Source organism: Pongo pygmaeus, chromosome 6 (assembly GCF_028885625.2).
Source record: "Pongo pygmaeus isolate AG05252 chromosome 6, NHGRI_mPonPyg2-v2.0_pri, whole genome shotgun sequence".
NCBI classification, from domain to species: domain Eukaryota; kingdom Metazoa; phylum Chordata; class Mammalia; order Primates; family Hominidae; genus Pongo; species Pongo pygmaeus.
In genome coordinates, this window is record NC_072379.2 from 131,760,218 (window position 1) to 131,777,622 (window position 17,405).

General features: G+C 38.3%; 1 protein-coding gene across 3 annotated transcripts in view; it reads right to left on the reverse strand.

Annotated features, from left to right (window-relative positions):
* The window catches only part of CHCHD3 (coiled-coil-helix-coiled-coil-helix domain containing 3), a 299,985-nt gene that overhangs the window by 44,730 nt on the left and 237,850 nt on the right, over positions 1-17,405 (reverse strand). For all 3 annotated transcript variants that reach the window (XM_054494780.2, XM_054494779.2, XM_063667850.1), the window contains one exon: positions 8,336-8,406. In XM_054494780.2, coding sequence (XP_054350755.1) covers positions 8,336-8,406 — 71 coding nt within the window. The remainder of the gene's footprint in view (positions 1-8,335; positions 8,407-17,405) is intronic.

The window sequence follows — 17,405 nt, forward strand, 5'->3', positions numbered from 1 at the left end:
CAAGGAACTAAAAAGAAATTAAATAACTAACCAGGCAGATCTGATTTGAAGGGCTCCAATTTTAGAAGGGGGTAAAAAAGCATTAATCATCGAAGGTTTCTTTGTAAATATAACCAATTCTAAACGGGTATCGTAAGAAATACTGTCAAATATTGGCATGCTCCAAAGCCAGTCTCATTTCCCTTGGAACTAATTTGTTGCTTGGTGGGAGGTGGACAGACAAACAAACCAGGCAGATTGACAGCTTGGGAGCTGGCACTACCTTACATATCCCTAATGAGATACGGAAGGAGCTGCATCATCTACAACTTTCCTAAAATGGGAGCCACTGTCTTGCAGTTGAATAAAACAACTTATGACCATTTTTTAGATAAGGATCAAAGACAACTTTCTCAGTTAACTTTTAAACGTTCTCAGCTTATATGCCCTACAGAAGGTGACAGTTACAATTTACATTTTACAGATGGAAGACACAAGTCAAAGACATAATAAATAACCTGCCTGAGGAATTTTGTGTTCTAAATAACCAAGTCCATGTGACAGCCAAATGTGTATTTGCCATTAGCTTCATATACAAAGTATATTCATAAGTACATTAACATCTTTCTTCGATTTCAGAAATGAAATCCTCCTCCAGCAGCACATTTGCAAATTCCAGAGGGGACATGATATACTATGGAAGTTGACATAGGTGAGCTGATGTTTTAAAAACAAAAACCAACAAATAACTCAAAACTTCTAAAGACATAATTGTAACCAAGAGGCTTGTGCACAAAGGCTACAGGTATATTTACTTTATCTAGAATTTTACCTCTTCAATTACTAAGTCTCTTACTGAATAATCAAGATGTTACTTGGCTTCAAGGACCGTGGGGAATAAAATGTCACCACTGCAGCTGCTATATTTCTTGCTCACAGCCCTTCAAATTAAAAAAGGGGGAAAAAAGGCCCAATACAAATGCAGAATTTAATTAGTTAGTAAAAACCCAAATCCTTGCCTGAAGCCCTGTTCTTCCTGTAATATCGCATTCTTTTCTTCTTGTGTAAACTTTTCATTATGAAGGAGACATCTTCATAATACAATAACTCTAGTTATAATGTAACTGCTGGTAACATAACTCCTGCATTAGAGAAGGCAGCATGTTCAAGTAATGTTGTTTTAATACAATTTGTGTTCAGCAGAAACCAAGTCAACTTGATCATTTAGAATTTGATCAATGCGAATTAGTGTCTTACTGAGATACACCGTTTGATCATTTCAAAACTGATCAATGAGAATCAGAGATAAAACATTTATCATGTACATTTGGTATATTAGATCCATTCACACAGCACTAAAGTAGGTTATAAGTAGACATCAATACGTGTTAGAGAAGATGTTCAGGGTACCTGTCAGCTGCAGATACAAATACACGTGAAATAGCATATAATTTTAATACTTTTCATAAGGCATGTTACTCAAGGGAGCTGGAGTCACTGACAAATTGCAAGAACTCAACTTCAGAGAAACTAGAAAGAGAAGCACAGAACTGAATAGCTCAAACTTTTGAAATAAGTTTTAATTAAAAGTTTAAGAAGAAAGATAAGTAACATAAATTTACCTGACTAAACTTCTAGAAGAATTTTAAGACTATTAATCAGAGTAAACTTTGTACTTTTAGTATAATTAGTTCTATTAATCTAATATTTCCAAAATGAGGTTGCATTGACATTCAGGCTCACTGGCTTATGCATCTAGCAGAATTATAAATTTGCCAGTCAAAACCATATTTAATTATTTTACAGCCAATTAAGCAGGATCTTTAAACACTGTTGCTTAAAACTGTCCATGATACACATGTGTAATTATACAGAACATGCGAAACACCTGCTGATACTATTGGCGTGTCTTCCTCGGCTTCACAAATTCATCCGTAATATAGCTATTAAAATATTACATCCAAAAAAGAAACTAAAGAATATTGCCAGTGAAAGTGCAACCCCTAAAAATGAAAAAAAAAAAAAATCAAGGACATTTTAAAATTAAAGGATTCTACATTGAAGAAAACCTTTAAAGACGGTAATATTTACAAAATCCATTTTATCTGTATGAGTTCTGCATAGTATTCCTCAGATATTCTAAAATCACCTAAACTAGTTTTACAGGGTAACTAATCTTTTAATACTTTATAAGGATAACCTAAGCTGCTTCTATGAGCCTAAATTTATTAGTCAGGTTTCAACAACTTCATTCAAGGATAAAAGTGAAAACCCCTCTAAAATCCGGCACACAAAGGAGTATTACTGGTATTCACGTCCGAGTTCATAGACTTGTACTTCTTTAGAAGTGCTTCTTCTTTCAAAGAAACTGAAGCCATGTTAAAAAGTTGTACCTCTAATGAAATCATTCCAAAAATATTTTCAATAGATCTATGTCACTTTCCATGCATATTTTTTCTTTCTTTTATGGAAAATAGAAATTCGCTACTTCATTAGGTAAAGGACAGAATGAGAATGAAATATCAATTGTCTGTAAAATGCTTTTCATTTGTTTACTATCACACTGTCTTAACGATGCCTATATTGCCTTTAAAATATTTAACATGTCTTTGATATTTGCTTTACATTTACTTGGTATTTGCTTTTCTATTTTAAAAACAATTCACATGCATAAACACTCTGGTAACATCTTCTTTCTATAGGTATGGCATATCAGCTCCAATGTAGCCACAGAGATCTGATTCTGACATTGACCAAGAAACAGGAGGCCGGCAGCACTCCAGGTACATTGCTCTGAGGCTTCTCTTACATGCTGTTCTATCGTGAGTGCTTTATGTGCCGGTCATCCTGGCTAGAGTACGAGCTCCATAAGGGTAAGAACTCCTTCTAATGTGCTAGAGGTTTAGCAGCATCTAGAATTTGTTTAAAAACAAATACAGAGATTTCTCCGATGGCACACAGTTTCATAACTTTTGATAATCAAATGCAGTATTTATTACTTTGTGCTAGGTCTGTGTTAAGAACTACACATGTAACATTATTAAAATAATACTTTGTTTAATTAATTACCTATGAGATACAGCATAAGGATTAATATAAAATATAATTTGCATTAGGATGAGCTATAACATTACTAGCACCATATAATAGAAACTAGCACCCTAAGTTGTTATAAAATGCGACATGAAGTGTTGACAATTACTGTTTCAGTTGGATTGAGAAAAGAGAAGGTATTCCTTTTGAATTAAGGTTACATGTAAGAAGAATGCTGGATTTGCTCAGTGATTTAGGTTTTAGAGCTAAAATTTTAAATCTATTGTGGGAAAATAAACAGTCCAAATTATCTTCAAATCCCTTAGTTCCCATTGAAATTATGGTAAGTAATATTTTTAATAATTTGATATGCATTGGGAATGTAATCACCCCAAAAGAGAAGTAACTTTGGATTTTTTAAAGAGATCATCATTTAAAAAGTTTGTCTTCCTTTTGTTTTTCTCTGATGAACTCTGAGTTCCACACTAGTAATAAGATCCTGGCCTGTTTTCTTAGTTGTATATTCAGGCTTGGCTTTTCACACAAGGGCTCTATGAATGAATGATGTGTGGACAAAGTAGGAGAAAACAATCCATTAATTTTCAAAGTATTTTACTGCCAAAACTATAAATTGAGGGGCTGAAGTATGAGTTAATATTTTAAGCATCCCTAAAATAATTCGATTAGCTATCCTGGTAGGTTGCATCAATGTGCTGGTGTTAGTCATGGGCAGCTTCAAATGCTCTTAGCTTTCTTTCTCTTTACAGTGATTTGTATGACCCCTGATCAGGTATATAATACTGCCCTTGACACTGTACTTTAAAAAGCTTCTATCTCCTGTAACCAAGATGCACACAAATGAATCCTACTTTCATCAGATACAATTAACTAAATTCTCCTCAAAGTCCTTCAGAACTTGTTGCCTAAGAGGAACTGTTGAGTTCAGGTTCAGGTTCAAGATAGAGCTCCTCAAGGTGATGCTTACAGGTGCTAAGCTGGTCATACAGATAGGAGCCAGTGAAAATAACCTGACCAGGCGAAAAACCCCTGTCATGCAATGCAAATATTATATATTGTCTTACAAAAGTCCTGATTATCTGAGATGGCCAAATTTCTAAAAAGAAATAGCAGTCTACTAAGTAATCTCTGTGCCTTCAAAGATGGTAAGCATCTCCTATACCCAATGTACTATCACTTCCTAGGTGTGAAGCTAATGAACTCACTGCAAATCAAAATACAACATTCTAGGAAGCTCAGTCTAGCAGGAAGTAGCTGGGAGAAAAATCGATATAATGAAAGCCACTCTCTAAAAAACTAGCTATTAGAATTTCTTCACAGTGTGTTAAAACCTAGGTTTTGCGTGCAATGGAGTTAGTCGAAACGCAAAAATCCAAGGGCACAGTCCCCAAGATTGCTCTCACTTCTGACACATCAACAGCAAGTTTGCGGGGCAGGGGAAGGGGGGTCTGAACCACCCAAAATTCAATGGCTCAATAATTCACTGAAAGAACTCAGAACTCACTGTAAGCTGTTAAACTCAGTTATGGTTTACTATAGGGCAATGATACAGAAAATCAGCTAAAGGAAGAGATGCATAGGACTGAGCCTGGGGGTTTCCAAATGCAGAGCTTCCAATGTCCTTAGGACCTGCTGCCCTCCTGGTATCAATGTGTGACAGTGCCCATGGAGTCCTGTCAACCAGGAAAGCTCACCTGAGCAGCACTGTTCAGAGTTTTATTGGAGCCTCATTAAACTGCTTGACTGATGGTCCACATGATAAACTCACCTCCCCAGAGGCTGAGCTGATACCACATGGTCCAAGGGGCCCAGCAAGAATAACAATTTCTTTTTTTCTCTCTTTTATTTATTTATTTATTTATTTATTTATTTATTTATTTATTTAGAGACAGGGTCTTGCTCTGTTGCCTAGGCTGGAAGGCAGTGGTGCTATCTCGGCTCACTGCAACCTTTGCCTCCTAGGCTCAGGTGATCTTCCCACCTGAGCCTCCCTCCTGAGTAGCTGGGAGTACAGGCATGCGCCACCACACCTGGTTAATTTTTGTATTTTTTTTTGTAAAGACAGGGATTCACCATGTTGGACAGGCTGGTCTCAAAATCCTGGGCTCAAGCAATCTGCCCGCCTCGGCCTCCCTAAGTGCTGGGATTATAGGCATGAGCCACCTCGCCTGGCTGAGAATAACAATTTCTATCACTAGGAAATTCCAAGGATTTAGAATTTCTCAGGAGCTTGGTCCAAAATCCAGACCTCTCTTTGGCCAAGGCCAATTCCTTACTACATAGTTTGGCCATATTATTAATTATTCTTGAATAATATTTAATAGGTAAGACAGAATGATGCTGTTGAGGTTCTGTTTAAAACAAAGCCTAACTTACAGGGCCCTGCTGACTTGCAGGAGGTCAGCCATCATGATGTCAACATTGTGCTTCCCGTGGCCTCTCGCACTCCAAGCCTAGTTCAGGCTGAATGACATGGCAGCTGGGCAGAGATTCAGGACAGAGACTTTTCCATCTAAAATCCAGATCTACCTTTCTCTATGAAATCCACTCTCCACTGATTTTCCAATCTGCTAACCTCATAATTCTGGTTCTTTTGCCCTTTTTATCTAAATGTTAGGGGATGAATTGTGTGCCCTGAAAATTCCTAAGCCCACTGCTCAGTACCTCAGAATGTGACTGTATTTGGGGTGAGGGTCTTTGAGGAGGTAATTAAATTGTAGTGAGGTCACAAGGGAGGGTTTTAGTCTAATACGACTGGTATTCTTGTAAGAAAAGCAGATTAGCATGTAGACACAAGAGGAAAGACTGTGTCAAGACACAGGGAGCAGATGGCCATCTATAAGCCAAGGAGAGAGGCCTAGAAGCAACCAGCCCTGGCGTTACCTTGACCTCAGATTTCTAGCCTCCAAAACTGTGAGAAAATACCTTTCTGTTATTTAAGCCACTCGGTCTGTGGTACTTTGCAGTTCTGGCAAACTAATACACCAACCAATCACAAATTCATGTGTCTAATTTTTTTTTTTTTTTTTTTTTTTGAGACAGAGTCTTGCTCTGTTGCCCAGGCTAAAGTGCAATGGCATGATCTTAGCTCACTGCAACCTTTGCCTCTCGGATTCAAGCGATTCTCCTGCCTTAGCCTTAGCTACCTCAGTAGCTGGGATTACAGGCATGCACCACCATGCCCAGCTAATTTTTGTATTTTTAGTAGAGATGGAGTTTTGCCACGTTGCCCAGGCTGATCTTGAACTCCTGGCCTCAAGTGATCTGCCTGCCTCGGTCTCCCAAAGTACTGGGATTACAGGTGTTAGCCATCACGCCTGGCGCCATGTCTAAACTTTCAACAACTTTTTTTTTCTCTTGCACTTGTAGAGACTTCCCATCTGATTTTTTTTTTCTTTTTCTTTTTTTAAGACATAGTCTCGCTCTGTGACTGGAGTGCAATGGCACAATCATAGCTCACTGCAGTCCTGGGTTCAAGCAGTCCGCCACTTCAGCCTCTCCAATAGCTGAGACCACAAGTATATGCCCCTACAACTGGCTAATTTTTAAGTTGTTCTTTTGTAGATACAGGGTCTCACTATGTTGACCAGGCTGGTTTTGAACTTCAGGCCTCAAGCGATCCTCCTGCCTCAGCCTCTCAAAATGCTGGGATTACAGGTGTGAACCACCACGCCTGACCTTATCTCATTCTTCGAGTTCTTATTTTTCATGTCTCCAACTAAACCTCACATCCACTGTCAGGTTACTTTTCCTTCAGGAGCCCAGAAATCAGAGCACACATCTGGTCAAACATCTTCCCATGACTCATTGCTCAATGAACACCAAACTTCACAGCCCAGCAGCTAATGACCCACTGACCTTTCCAGTTTTATCTTACACTAGTCTTTCTGACTCAAGCCACTGCTTTGTCACCCACCAACTACAGAGCACAGTTTTCCTTCTGAATATCTTTCCTGTCCACCTACTCAATACTCTTCTTAAAGGCTCAACTAAAAGTCATCTTCTTTACGAAACCTTCACAGATCACTCTAGTCAAAATTTGTCTCTACTGTATCCTAAATTTAGCTGTTTTTATAGCTATTGTCTTAGAATAAAGAAATATTCGGGGAGCCAACTCAAAGGTTCTCATGAGACAGAGACAAAAAAAGGTTTACCACCTAAAAAAAAAGTCATTATATCATTAGGGAGAAAAATAAACACCTAACTTAAAATAATATATGTAGAGTAACTTAAAAAATCTATAACCAGTTCTATTAATATGTCTAAATTCTTAAGATCTCACATTACTCTCTAATAGTGAGACTTGTGGCCCATCCTTGGAAAAGGTCTCTCTCTGCTGCCTCTAAAGAGATAGTTCACTACGGATGGCTGACGGCCTTTGGCTCTTTAAATAAACCTCAAACTACCTTTAATTTTTAAAAAATTTTATTTTAATCCACATTACAATAACACTAATATCCATTATCACACAAATTGTACTGTAGCAGAAAGTAGTAATTCCACCTTAGGGTTTAATCATTTTATCAAATGCTTGTAAACATGTGCAAGGAAGGAGGTCAGAGCCCGGTGCAATCTTTCAACTAAAGCTGTCACAACAACTTTTTTTGCTTCACTAATTTGCGCATGTGCTACTAATAGAGGTTACACAATAGGACTATTTATATACTCAGAAAAATTCTGAATGATGTCTTCTTACCTAATGTGAGAACTGGCAGCAAAGGGAAAGTACAAGGCTATGGGTCACGGACACTTTGATCCATCAATTACATAACATTCATTTAAACATTCCAAGGATTAAGAGAGGTAGCAATTTAACATCACCTTCATAATCAAGGGCCAGGTAAAGTCTATGATTTAAAGCCTTTCAAGGTACATGTGAAGAAATGAAAACAGCCTAACCACGAGAAAGGCAGATACCCAAATGTGGACATGCCCATCATTTTATTATACAAAAGTGAATGGTTTCTATGTTTCCCTTAATAGAGTAGCAATTTAACATGACCTTCATAATCAAGAGCATTCTATTTTATATATTATTACAAATGGTAATTCTATTACCATTGCTTTCAATTTCCCCCTAGTTCATAAAATACATGGATTTGTAACAAGCTCTCATCAGATGCCTTTTTCTTGGCATCTGAATTCCAGCATAGCAGATAACATGGCCCCCATCTCAACCACCCCAAAACTCTTCCAAGTATTCTAGAGTGCTGTATAATAAACTATGATCTGTGCAAAAAGCACTAAAACTGTGCTTTCATCTTGTTAAGAATAGTTAATAATTATAATACTATTAAAAACTTACTTGAACTTTGCTTCCACCTCTTCAGCAGCTTTCTGATATTGTTCAGTGGTGACTCTGTAGAACTCTGAGCTCTGTGGACAAAGATTGATAGCAAAGGTTTCATTATCCAAGAAGACAAAATATGTGGAAGATTTACAACTTCAAAAAACATATAAAACCTTGTTTCAGTCACTCAAGCAGTAGAAGGCTTTCTTGTATAGGTGGCATGGATACTTATAAAACACATGCAAAGCTACTAGTTTAAATAACAGTAGAGTTGTTGGTATGTGGATTATAATTACAGAGTAAACGTTCAGTTACAATTCCTTATCATTTGATCCTTTGGAGAAAATTCCTAATATTTTGGAAAGATTCTTTAGATCGCCGTTATTTGGAATCTACCCTTGTAAGATCAAAGGATGCCTGAGATCAAAAACTGAAATTCACACACATTCGTATTTGTCTATTATTCCATTGATGTTCCTACTAGGATATTAAAGATCCTTTCTTTCTACACAATATTTTTGTCATCAAGATGGTATGGCTCATGCCTGTAATCCCAGCACTTTGGGAGGCCGCGGTGGGCAGATCACCTGAGGTCAGGAGTTCGAGACCAGCCTGACCAATATGGAGAAACCATGTCTCTACTTAAAAAAAAAAAAAAAAAATTAGCTACACATGGTGGCGCATGCCTGTAATCCCAGCTAATCAGGAGGCTGAGGCAGGAGAATCGCTTGAACCCGGGAGGTGGAGGTTGCGGTGAGTGGAGATGGAGCCATTGCACTCCAGTCTGGGCAACAAGAGCAAAATTCCATCTCAAAAAAAAAAAAAAAGTTTTCTTTATGGAGCTTAAGTTGTTCTATCATTTCCACATGACCACAAGAACAGCAACACTTAAAACTAATCAGTAGGAACAAGGGGGAAGATTTAAATAATTTTAATAACAAAAAATGTTTCCCCTATGAACAGGAATGGACACATAAACAATATAAACCAAGATGCAAGGGCAAAGTAATGCCTTTCCTGGGGCAGCAAAATTTATCCATTCTGACTAGCTACACTGAAACTGGTCTTATTGCAGGAGATGGCTTAAATGACCCCATGAGCCCTGAGACTCAGTGAAATATCCTGCAAAATGCACTGCATTAAAAAACAACAACAACAACAAAACACCACCACAATACGGTAGTCTACTGTGTACCTTTCATTCTCTAATCACTCAGGGTTCAAATGCATGGCTTAGGATCATTTATTTTTTTAATAAATCATTGTTGGTTGGTGAAAAAATGAAAGTGAAATCCTCTTCACACCAGCGATCCCTTTGCATTTAACAATCTAGGTTGTCCAATGACAGTCACATCCAGGATTCTTGGATGTAGATAAAATCAATAGGTATGTGATTAGATAGCAGACTCGGGGTGGCTACAGCCATGGACAGGTCACCATTTGAGATGATGAATGGCTTTCTATCAACCTAGAGTCCCCTACGATGCTAACATTTACTATAATCTTATTTGGGCTACGATTTATCTTTCTTGCACCTGATCAATAAAGATGAACAGAACAGTTGTAAGGATCGATTGTAATTTTTTATCATTTTCAAGCACAAAGGTGCATTTCTGACATGAAGACAATATTCTAAGTGTACTGCTGCTGCATTTTATAAAATTGCAATTTGAGTGATCAACTGCAATTGTCTATATGCCGAGAGGTTTTAATTCCTCTGTAGGTCTCAAGCTATCAAAAAACCATTTGTCATCTCAGATACTTAACTTAAGGTTATGTCACACCTTCCTATCTGTTTCACTTATAAGATTTTCTTCCCTTTAAAATACACACCAGTCACAACACGCTCTTTTGCAATGTTTGGTGTAATCTTTCCTTTGAACCCTTCTAACAAAGAATGTAGCAAAAAGGCAGTTACTAATCACTAACAATAGTTACTCTCACTAAAGATGAGAAACTCCCAAATTACTCTAATGAACTGTTGAGTGGGTATTATGTTACTGAACTATCTATTAAAATGCTGGCTAAGCAATAACATCTTAATTAATACTTTTGCTTAGTTTAAGCACTGGAACTGTAATATCTGGACAGAGACAGGACTAAGTTGAAAGATCTGGTTTCCGGTTCTGTTCTGTGACCTTGAGCAGGTCTTTAATCTCCCCCAGCTTCCCTTCCAGTGTTCCTAACCCGTCGAGTATGGATGATAATATTAGCCCTGCTTATTTCTGCCAAAGCTGTTGAAGAAATCAAATAAGATAGGCAAGAGAGCTGTGAAATCTGTTAAATGTTTTCACAGAGTAACATCAACATCTCAATAAAATAATTTTGGAGGAAAATAATTAGGGTAATTCCATTCTAGGTATAGATTCTAAATGGTAAAAAGTAAATATTACTCGTTTTATTAACAATGTGCACAAAAGCAACAGTTTGCCATAATACAAATTAGTCAGTTCCTCTCTGCTTTGCCATGCCAAATGCAGGTAAAATTATTACTGATTTTGTCAACTTTCTTATAGGATGTTAAAACACACACACACACAATCACACACACAAACACAGAATCATACACACACAAAACCCAGTACCTGTGTTGCTTGAAAACTTAGCACATAATTCTCAAATTAAAGCTTTAGGCTTTATGTATGCTCCATACTTCCACCTCAGCAACCAGTTTCCCATATTGCGTAAATCTTTCCAACAAAGAAAAGTCCCCAGGAGGCAACATCATGTAACAACCAAGGGAATAAACACAAGTATTCTCAAGATCTATGTGTAGATAGTGTTTAATTCATTATTTAAGTATTCACTTATTCGTGAAAGAAAATTAAATTCTTACTGTCCTAATAACATCCATCTTTGGGAATCAGACGCTCAAGAAGCTTTCCATCTGACATGGGAGAAAATAACAATTATTATCATGGAAAGTCACAAATGCCTAGTTAAAAGTCATAGATAAGTGTTACTGGAGTTCAGAAAGAGTAGAGATCTCCTTTGGCCTCAGAAGACACTTTTACAAATGAACAGAACTCATTCAAAAAAAAAAAAAACAACCAACCCAACAAAAAACACTCATTCTGTTTTCCAGTGAGAGAATGGATAAATACTGGGTATTCGTACAGTGAAAATCTACAAAGTAAAGGAATGAATTAGACAAACACGCAGAGCAAAAAAGTGGTAGATCTGATTGGTAGGATGCACCTTATGCAAAGATTGGAAAAGTGAAAAATAATGAACAAGAATAGTAAACACCAAGTTCCACTGATGATCTCCGAGTGGCAGCAGTCATGTGGTGTGGTGGAAGTGCACAAAAGGAGCAGGATGCCACAAAGTATGGGAACACGGGCTTTGCTGGCTTGCTATATTTTTAAAAACGAGGTGTGGGCATGCAGCTAGTCGTTACGTTGGCTTAAAATATTTTATAGGCCGGGCACGCTGGCTCATGCCTGTAATCCCAGCACTTTGGGAGGCTGAGGCGGGCGTATCACAAGGTCAGGAGTTCGAGACCAACCTGGCCAACATGGTGAAACCCAGTCTCCACTAAAAATACAAAAAATTAGCCGGGCGTGGTGGCTTATGCCTGTAATCCCAGCTACTCAGGAGGCTGAGGCAGGAGAATCACTTGAACCCAGGAGGTGGAGGTTGCAGTGAGCCAAGATTGTGCCATTGCATTCCAGCTTGGGCGACAGAGCAAGACTCCGTCTCGAGAAAAAAAAAAAAAAAAATTTTAAATATTTTATAATACAGACAAAAATTGTATTACTCCCACCTCCCTCCAAAGGGGTTAACGATACAAGATTTTGTTTGGCTAGAATATAAAAGTGTATTGGGCAGGGCGGGCACATCCTGAAGAGGTTGGCTAAATGGGGATTTTATATATTCTTGAATACTAAACTGTTGCAGTGTATACACAATACTAAGCAAATATACTCTCTTCATTTTTATTGTGAAAAAATTTTAAATACAGAAAAGAGGCAAAAGATGCCCATCTATCCTTCACCTAGGTTCCCCTTATGTCCACATCTTAGATAATTATAATACAATTATCAAAGGTAATGATTTAACAACGTTACAATAGTAGTAACTGAACTACAGACTTAATTCCGCTATTTCCAGTTTTCCCACTAATGCTCCTTTTCTGTTTCAGGACTTAATCTTGGATCCTATGTTGTATTAATTGCCATGGCTCCTTAGTCCCCTCTCATCTGTAACAGTTCCTCAGTCTTCCTTCTCTGTTATGACCTTGACACTTCTGAGGAATACTGGTCAGATATTTTGTAGAGTGACTTGTGATTTGAGCTCACCTGGCTTCTTCTCATGGTTAAGAGTTTATGCATTACTGGGAAGAATTCTACAGAAGCGATATGCCTTTCCCCTGCCTGATTTCAGGGGCTACCCTATGGCAACAGATCTTTTTATTGATGTTGACCTTGATTACCTGATTAAAGTGGTGTCTGCGGGGATTCTCCACAACAAAGCTACCATTTTTCCTTCTTGTAATTGATATCTTGCAGGAGATACTTTGAGACTATGCAAATGTTCTGTTTCTTCTCAAAGTGTTGTCCATCACCTTTTCGTATCCACTGGTGAGTCCTGTCTGCAGCAATGATTACTGTAGTGTTCTGATGGTACATCGATTTCTTTCGTTTTTGTTTGTTTGTTTTAAGATGGAATCTCACTCTTTCGCCCAGGCTGGAGTCCAGTGGCACAATCTCAGCTCACTGCAACCTCCGCCTCCCAGGTTCAAGTGATTCTCCTGCCTCAGCCACCCGAGTAGCTAGGATCACAGGGGCACGTCCACTACACCCAGCTAATTTTTGTTGTGAGCCCTTGGTTCAAGGTCTATGGACCACCTGCTTCAGAGTCACTTATGGAGCTTATTAAACAGTAGAGTCTTGGGCCACATCCTGAATCTCTGGGGATGGGGCCAGGAAGCTGCATTATTTACAAGCAGCTTGGGTGATTCTGAATACACACATTAAATTTGTAAACTACGGGGTTTCTAGAACAATGCGAGAATAATATAGTATTTAGCTTGCCATTCAAAGTGAAAAAAATCAGTGTTTTTGAAGAATGATGGCAAATAACCACTTTTCATAATTAAATATAGCTATAATCTTTACAAAGGTACTCCAAATTAGTGATTCTGCCAATGTTGTTGGCAGATCACTGGTGGACCCCAAACTGCTCCAAGAACTCTGTCTTCACACATTGCCTAGCAACACCACAATGTTCCTACCCTGAATGGGTACTGAGAGGTAGGAGCACAACTATTTTCAGAAAGGTTGCTTTTGTTATCTCTGCTGTCTTGAGATGGTAATAGGTTGCACAGGCTGCTATCTTGTTTATTAATTATAGATGACTATTACTTTAATGTCATCTGTTTTCTCTGGTTAACCCTACAGTTTGTAGTAGGATATATATCAATTTGTCTGATCATTTACTAATAGCTGAATTGTAAGACTTGTATGATCTGCGCTCAAATAAGGAACAACCACATTCCTATTTCCAAAGAAGATGTGTACATTCCCTCCCAAATTTGTTGAGAGTAATTACTCATAGTACATGGAATGGGGAAGAAATCCTGTTAAGATGACCTTGAAAAGATAACTAAAAAGAACAAGCGGGCCGGGCGAAGTGGCTCACGCCTGTAATCCCAACACCTTGGGAAGCTAAGGTGGGCGGATCACTTGAGGCCAGGAATTCAAGACCAGCCTGGATAACATGGTGAAACCTCATCTCTACTAAAAATACAAATCAGCCAGCTGTGGTGGCGGGTACCTGTAGTCCCTGCTACTCAGCTGGCTGAGGTATGAGAATCGCTTGAACCCAGGGGTCAGAGGTTGCAGTGAGCCAAGATTGTGCCACTGCACTCCAGCCTTGGCGACAGAGCAAGACCTGTCTCAAAAAAAAACAAAAAAATGTGGAGAAAGAAAGATGTCCATGATCTTACAAGGTGGTCTAAGGTGGTCTTCTAATGAATAATCATTTTTTTGTGTGTAACAACATATCACTTCTGTGCCTATAAGGTCCTTTACAGCCTAAAATAAAAACTGTCTTCATTCATATTCACTCTATATATTGTCCTGCCCCATAAACAGCAGAAAAAATACTTCACATGATTTGTCCAATGGTACGGTTAATATAAATTTGTGGCAGGTAAATGTGATTTAATTCAAATATCAAAGGTGTGATTTAATAATTTCTTTCTTTAAAACAGAAAGTCTTATTGTTTGATATAAGCATAAAACATGTTTTCCATCAAGACTCTTTGAGAAGGTAGATCTCATAAATTTAAAGTAGAATGACAGTACCTCTTAGATGTGTTAGCACTATCAACCATTGATAAAGACTTGCACATCCTTGTCAAAGATAAGCCAAGTAAGCTCCTAGGAGGTAAACTATATCTAAAACAACAACATAATTCTCTATATTTGGAAGATATTTCTGTCACCTATTTTAATAGACAAGGCATCATTGGAAACAATAGGTATTTTGATTTTCTGTATTAAAACACATTCCAATCTAAGGCACCATGGATCAATTACTGAAAACATGGGCAACAAACTGTGTGGGGAGACTGAATGCTCCATTGTACATACTTTTTAATACGTTTCCTGTAAAACCTATGCATATGTCGTCCACAGTACTCTGCACTTAGGTGGGCGATTCTTAGCAGTACAGCATGGTGGTTAAGAACACGGACTTTGGAGCCCGATGGCCAAATCGTGGCCCTGCCCTTGTAAAACTGAGTACGTTACTTAACCTCAACAGTTACTTTTCCTCTGTAAAACAGGAATAGTGTAATAATGATTACCTAATAGGATTCTCTGGGGATTAAATAAGGTAATATATGTAAAACTCTTTGTAGCACCAGGGACTTAGGAATGCGACCTATTATTAAAAATTATTTGAACAGGGGAAAAAAAACTGTATAGTGTGGGGTGGGGTGGTTTTTTTAAAAAGCCATTTTAATAAAAATTTAAATCTTTAAAACAAAAGCCTATTCCTCCATTAACCAGACATTGGTGAATGCTGCTCACACTGCTTACCTGTTCTGTTTTTCTGTTCCTTAAGATGGATGGGAAATATGAAGACAATAGTGGACCAGTGTCAGGAGCGTTAATAGCTACGGAATTAACTAACCACCCCACATAAAAAAACCAAACCAATAACATTTGACCTTATCACTAATGAAATCCAATTAACTACATTAAACAGCCAAAGTACTTTAATGCCAAGACTTCCCAAGGCCTTGCTTTTTACTCTACATGTGACTCTCTAAGATGAGAACTACTGTTCATGATTCTCAAACTGATTTGCTCATGGAGCATCCTGAGGGAAGAGAATCTTCTAAAATGGTCCATGAGAAACGCCAGATTAAAGAAAAGTCCAACCACATGTCAATCCTGTACTTTCTGGCATGCAACTTTTCTTTTCTCAAAGCGGCATTTTCTTATGGGTTATTTTTTAAACTGACATTCAAAAGGTAATTGGCAATATTGAAAAACGATTCCAAGACTGATGAAGATTGATGGTATCACCTTTTTTTCAGTACTAATAAAGAAGGGCATGCTATTATCTTGAATTTTAAAAATCTGAGATGAAATCCTTTAAGAAAATTATTGCTATACCCTCCCCTGTTCTCTCAGAACCCAGTGGTAGATGGCAAAAATGGCCACCATGCTTTACTCTTTTCTATATCCGTGCCCCCAGCAACATGACTTCACAGCTTCTCTCATGATGAGAGTATGGAGTTTACTTCCCCATCCCTTCAGTCTGGGCTGTGTTTGTGTCTTGCTCTGGGCACCAGAATATGACAACAGTGATGGTGTGCCAGTTTCAAACCTGGGCCTCTCTCTTGCAACCCAGCACAGGGCCATGTCAATCACCCCAGGCTAGCCTGCAAGCGGGAGAGAGACTACAAGCTATCTATGGTGAGGACAGCCTAGAGCAGCCAAACCTCAGCCAACTCAGCAGGAGTGAGCCCAGCTGATAACAGTCCAAATTGGTAACCTGCAGAATCAGGATGTGAATAAAATGGTAGCTGTTTTAAGCCACTAAGTTTGTGGTAGTTCATTATATAGTAAAAGCTAACTGATTATGCTCCTTCTCTGTGTTCTTACAAAGAAGAGACTTTTATAACTTACCACACTGTACCAACAACATGTATTTCTGTGTGGTCCCCACCTAGTCCATAAGCTCCCTAGGAGTAGGTATCTTGTCCTATTCATCATTATACCTAGAGCGCTCAGCAAACTACATGACACACAAACTCACAGAAATAATGTTAGAGTGACACCTGCAATTCTAAACAGCACTTCAACTGTTGCTCATATTTAAAACAGGATGGGATAGAGACAAGTCTAAAGTAAATGAAATAATGTTATAATGAGGAGGAAAAGAAATACTACCTTTATTATATTTATTACAAATTGACAAACACTTCAGCCTGCAATGCTGCCACAAAAAGGAAATGTATATCACTTAAGATGTGTTCAACTACAATAATAGTACAGTAACAGTTGAAGCTCGAAACAGTAGCTTAAACAATAAGGGGTTTATTTTTCTCGTGTAATAAGAAATCTGGATGGGAAACTCAGGGCTGATATAACTATGCAAGTGTATCAACAAATAACTAGGCCCCCTCTTCTTTCTGTCTTCCCTTGTAGCCGCCCCGAGCAGTTGACTTCTGTCTTCACGGTTCAAGGTAGCTACTGCACCTGCAGTTATTATGCCCATGTCCTCAGGGTGGAGGAAGGGGGAGGTCCAGGGATTTGTACTTCCACCACTTCGGCTACAATTATATCACGCAAAGGAGGCTGGGAATCCCAGCTGCAAAGGAGGCTAGGAAATTGATTATTTTTGTTTTCTCACTTCTAGGGTAAAGAAGAAGGAAGAAAGAATTTGGAATGGGTGTTTCCTGAGCGAATTTATTGTACCTGCCACAGAGAGCTGAGGTGACAGCACAAAATCAAGTACAAAACAAAGTGGTTGATTTTAGATGCAAGTATTCCAATATTTCTTTCCAATCTCCCTTAAACTAATTTGGGGTATAGGGGGGATTTACCCATCTGGTATCTTCATC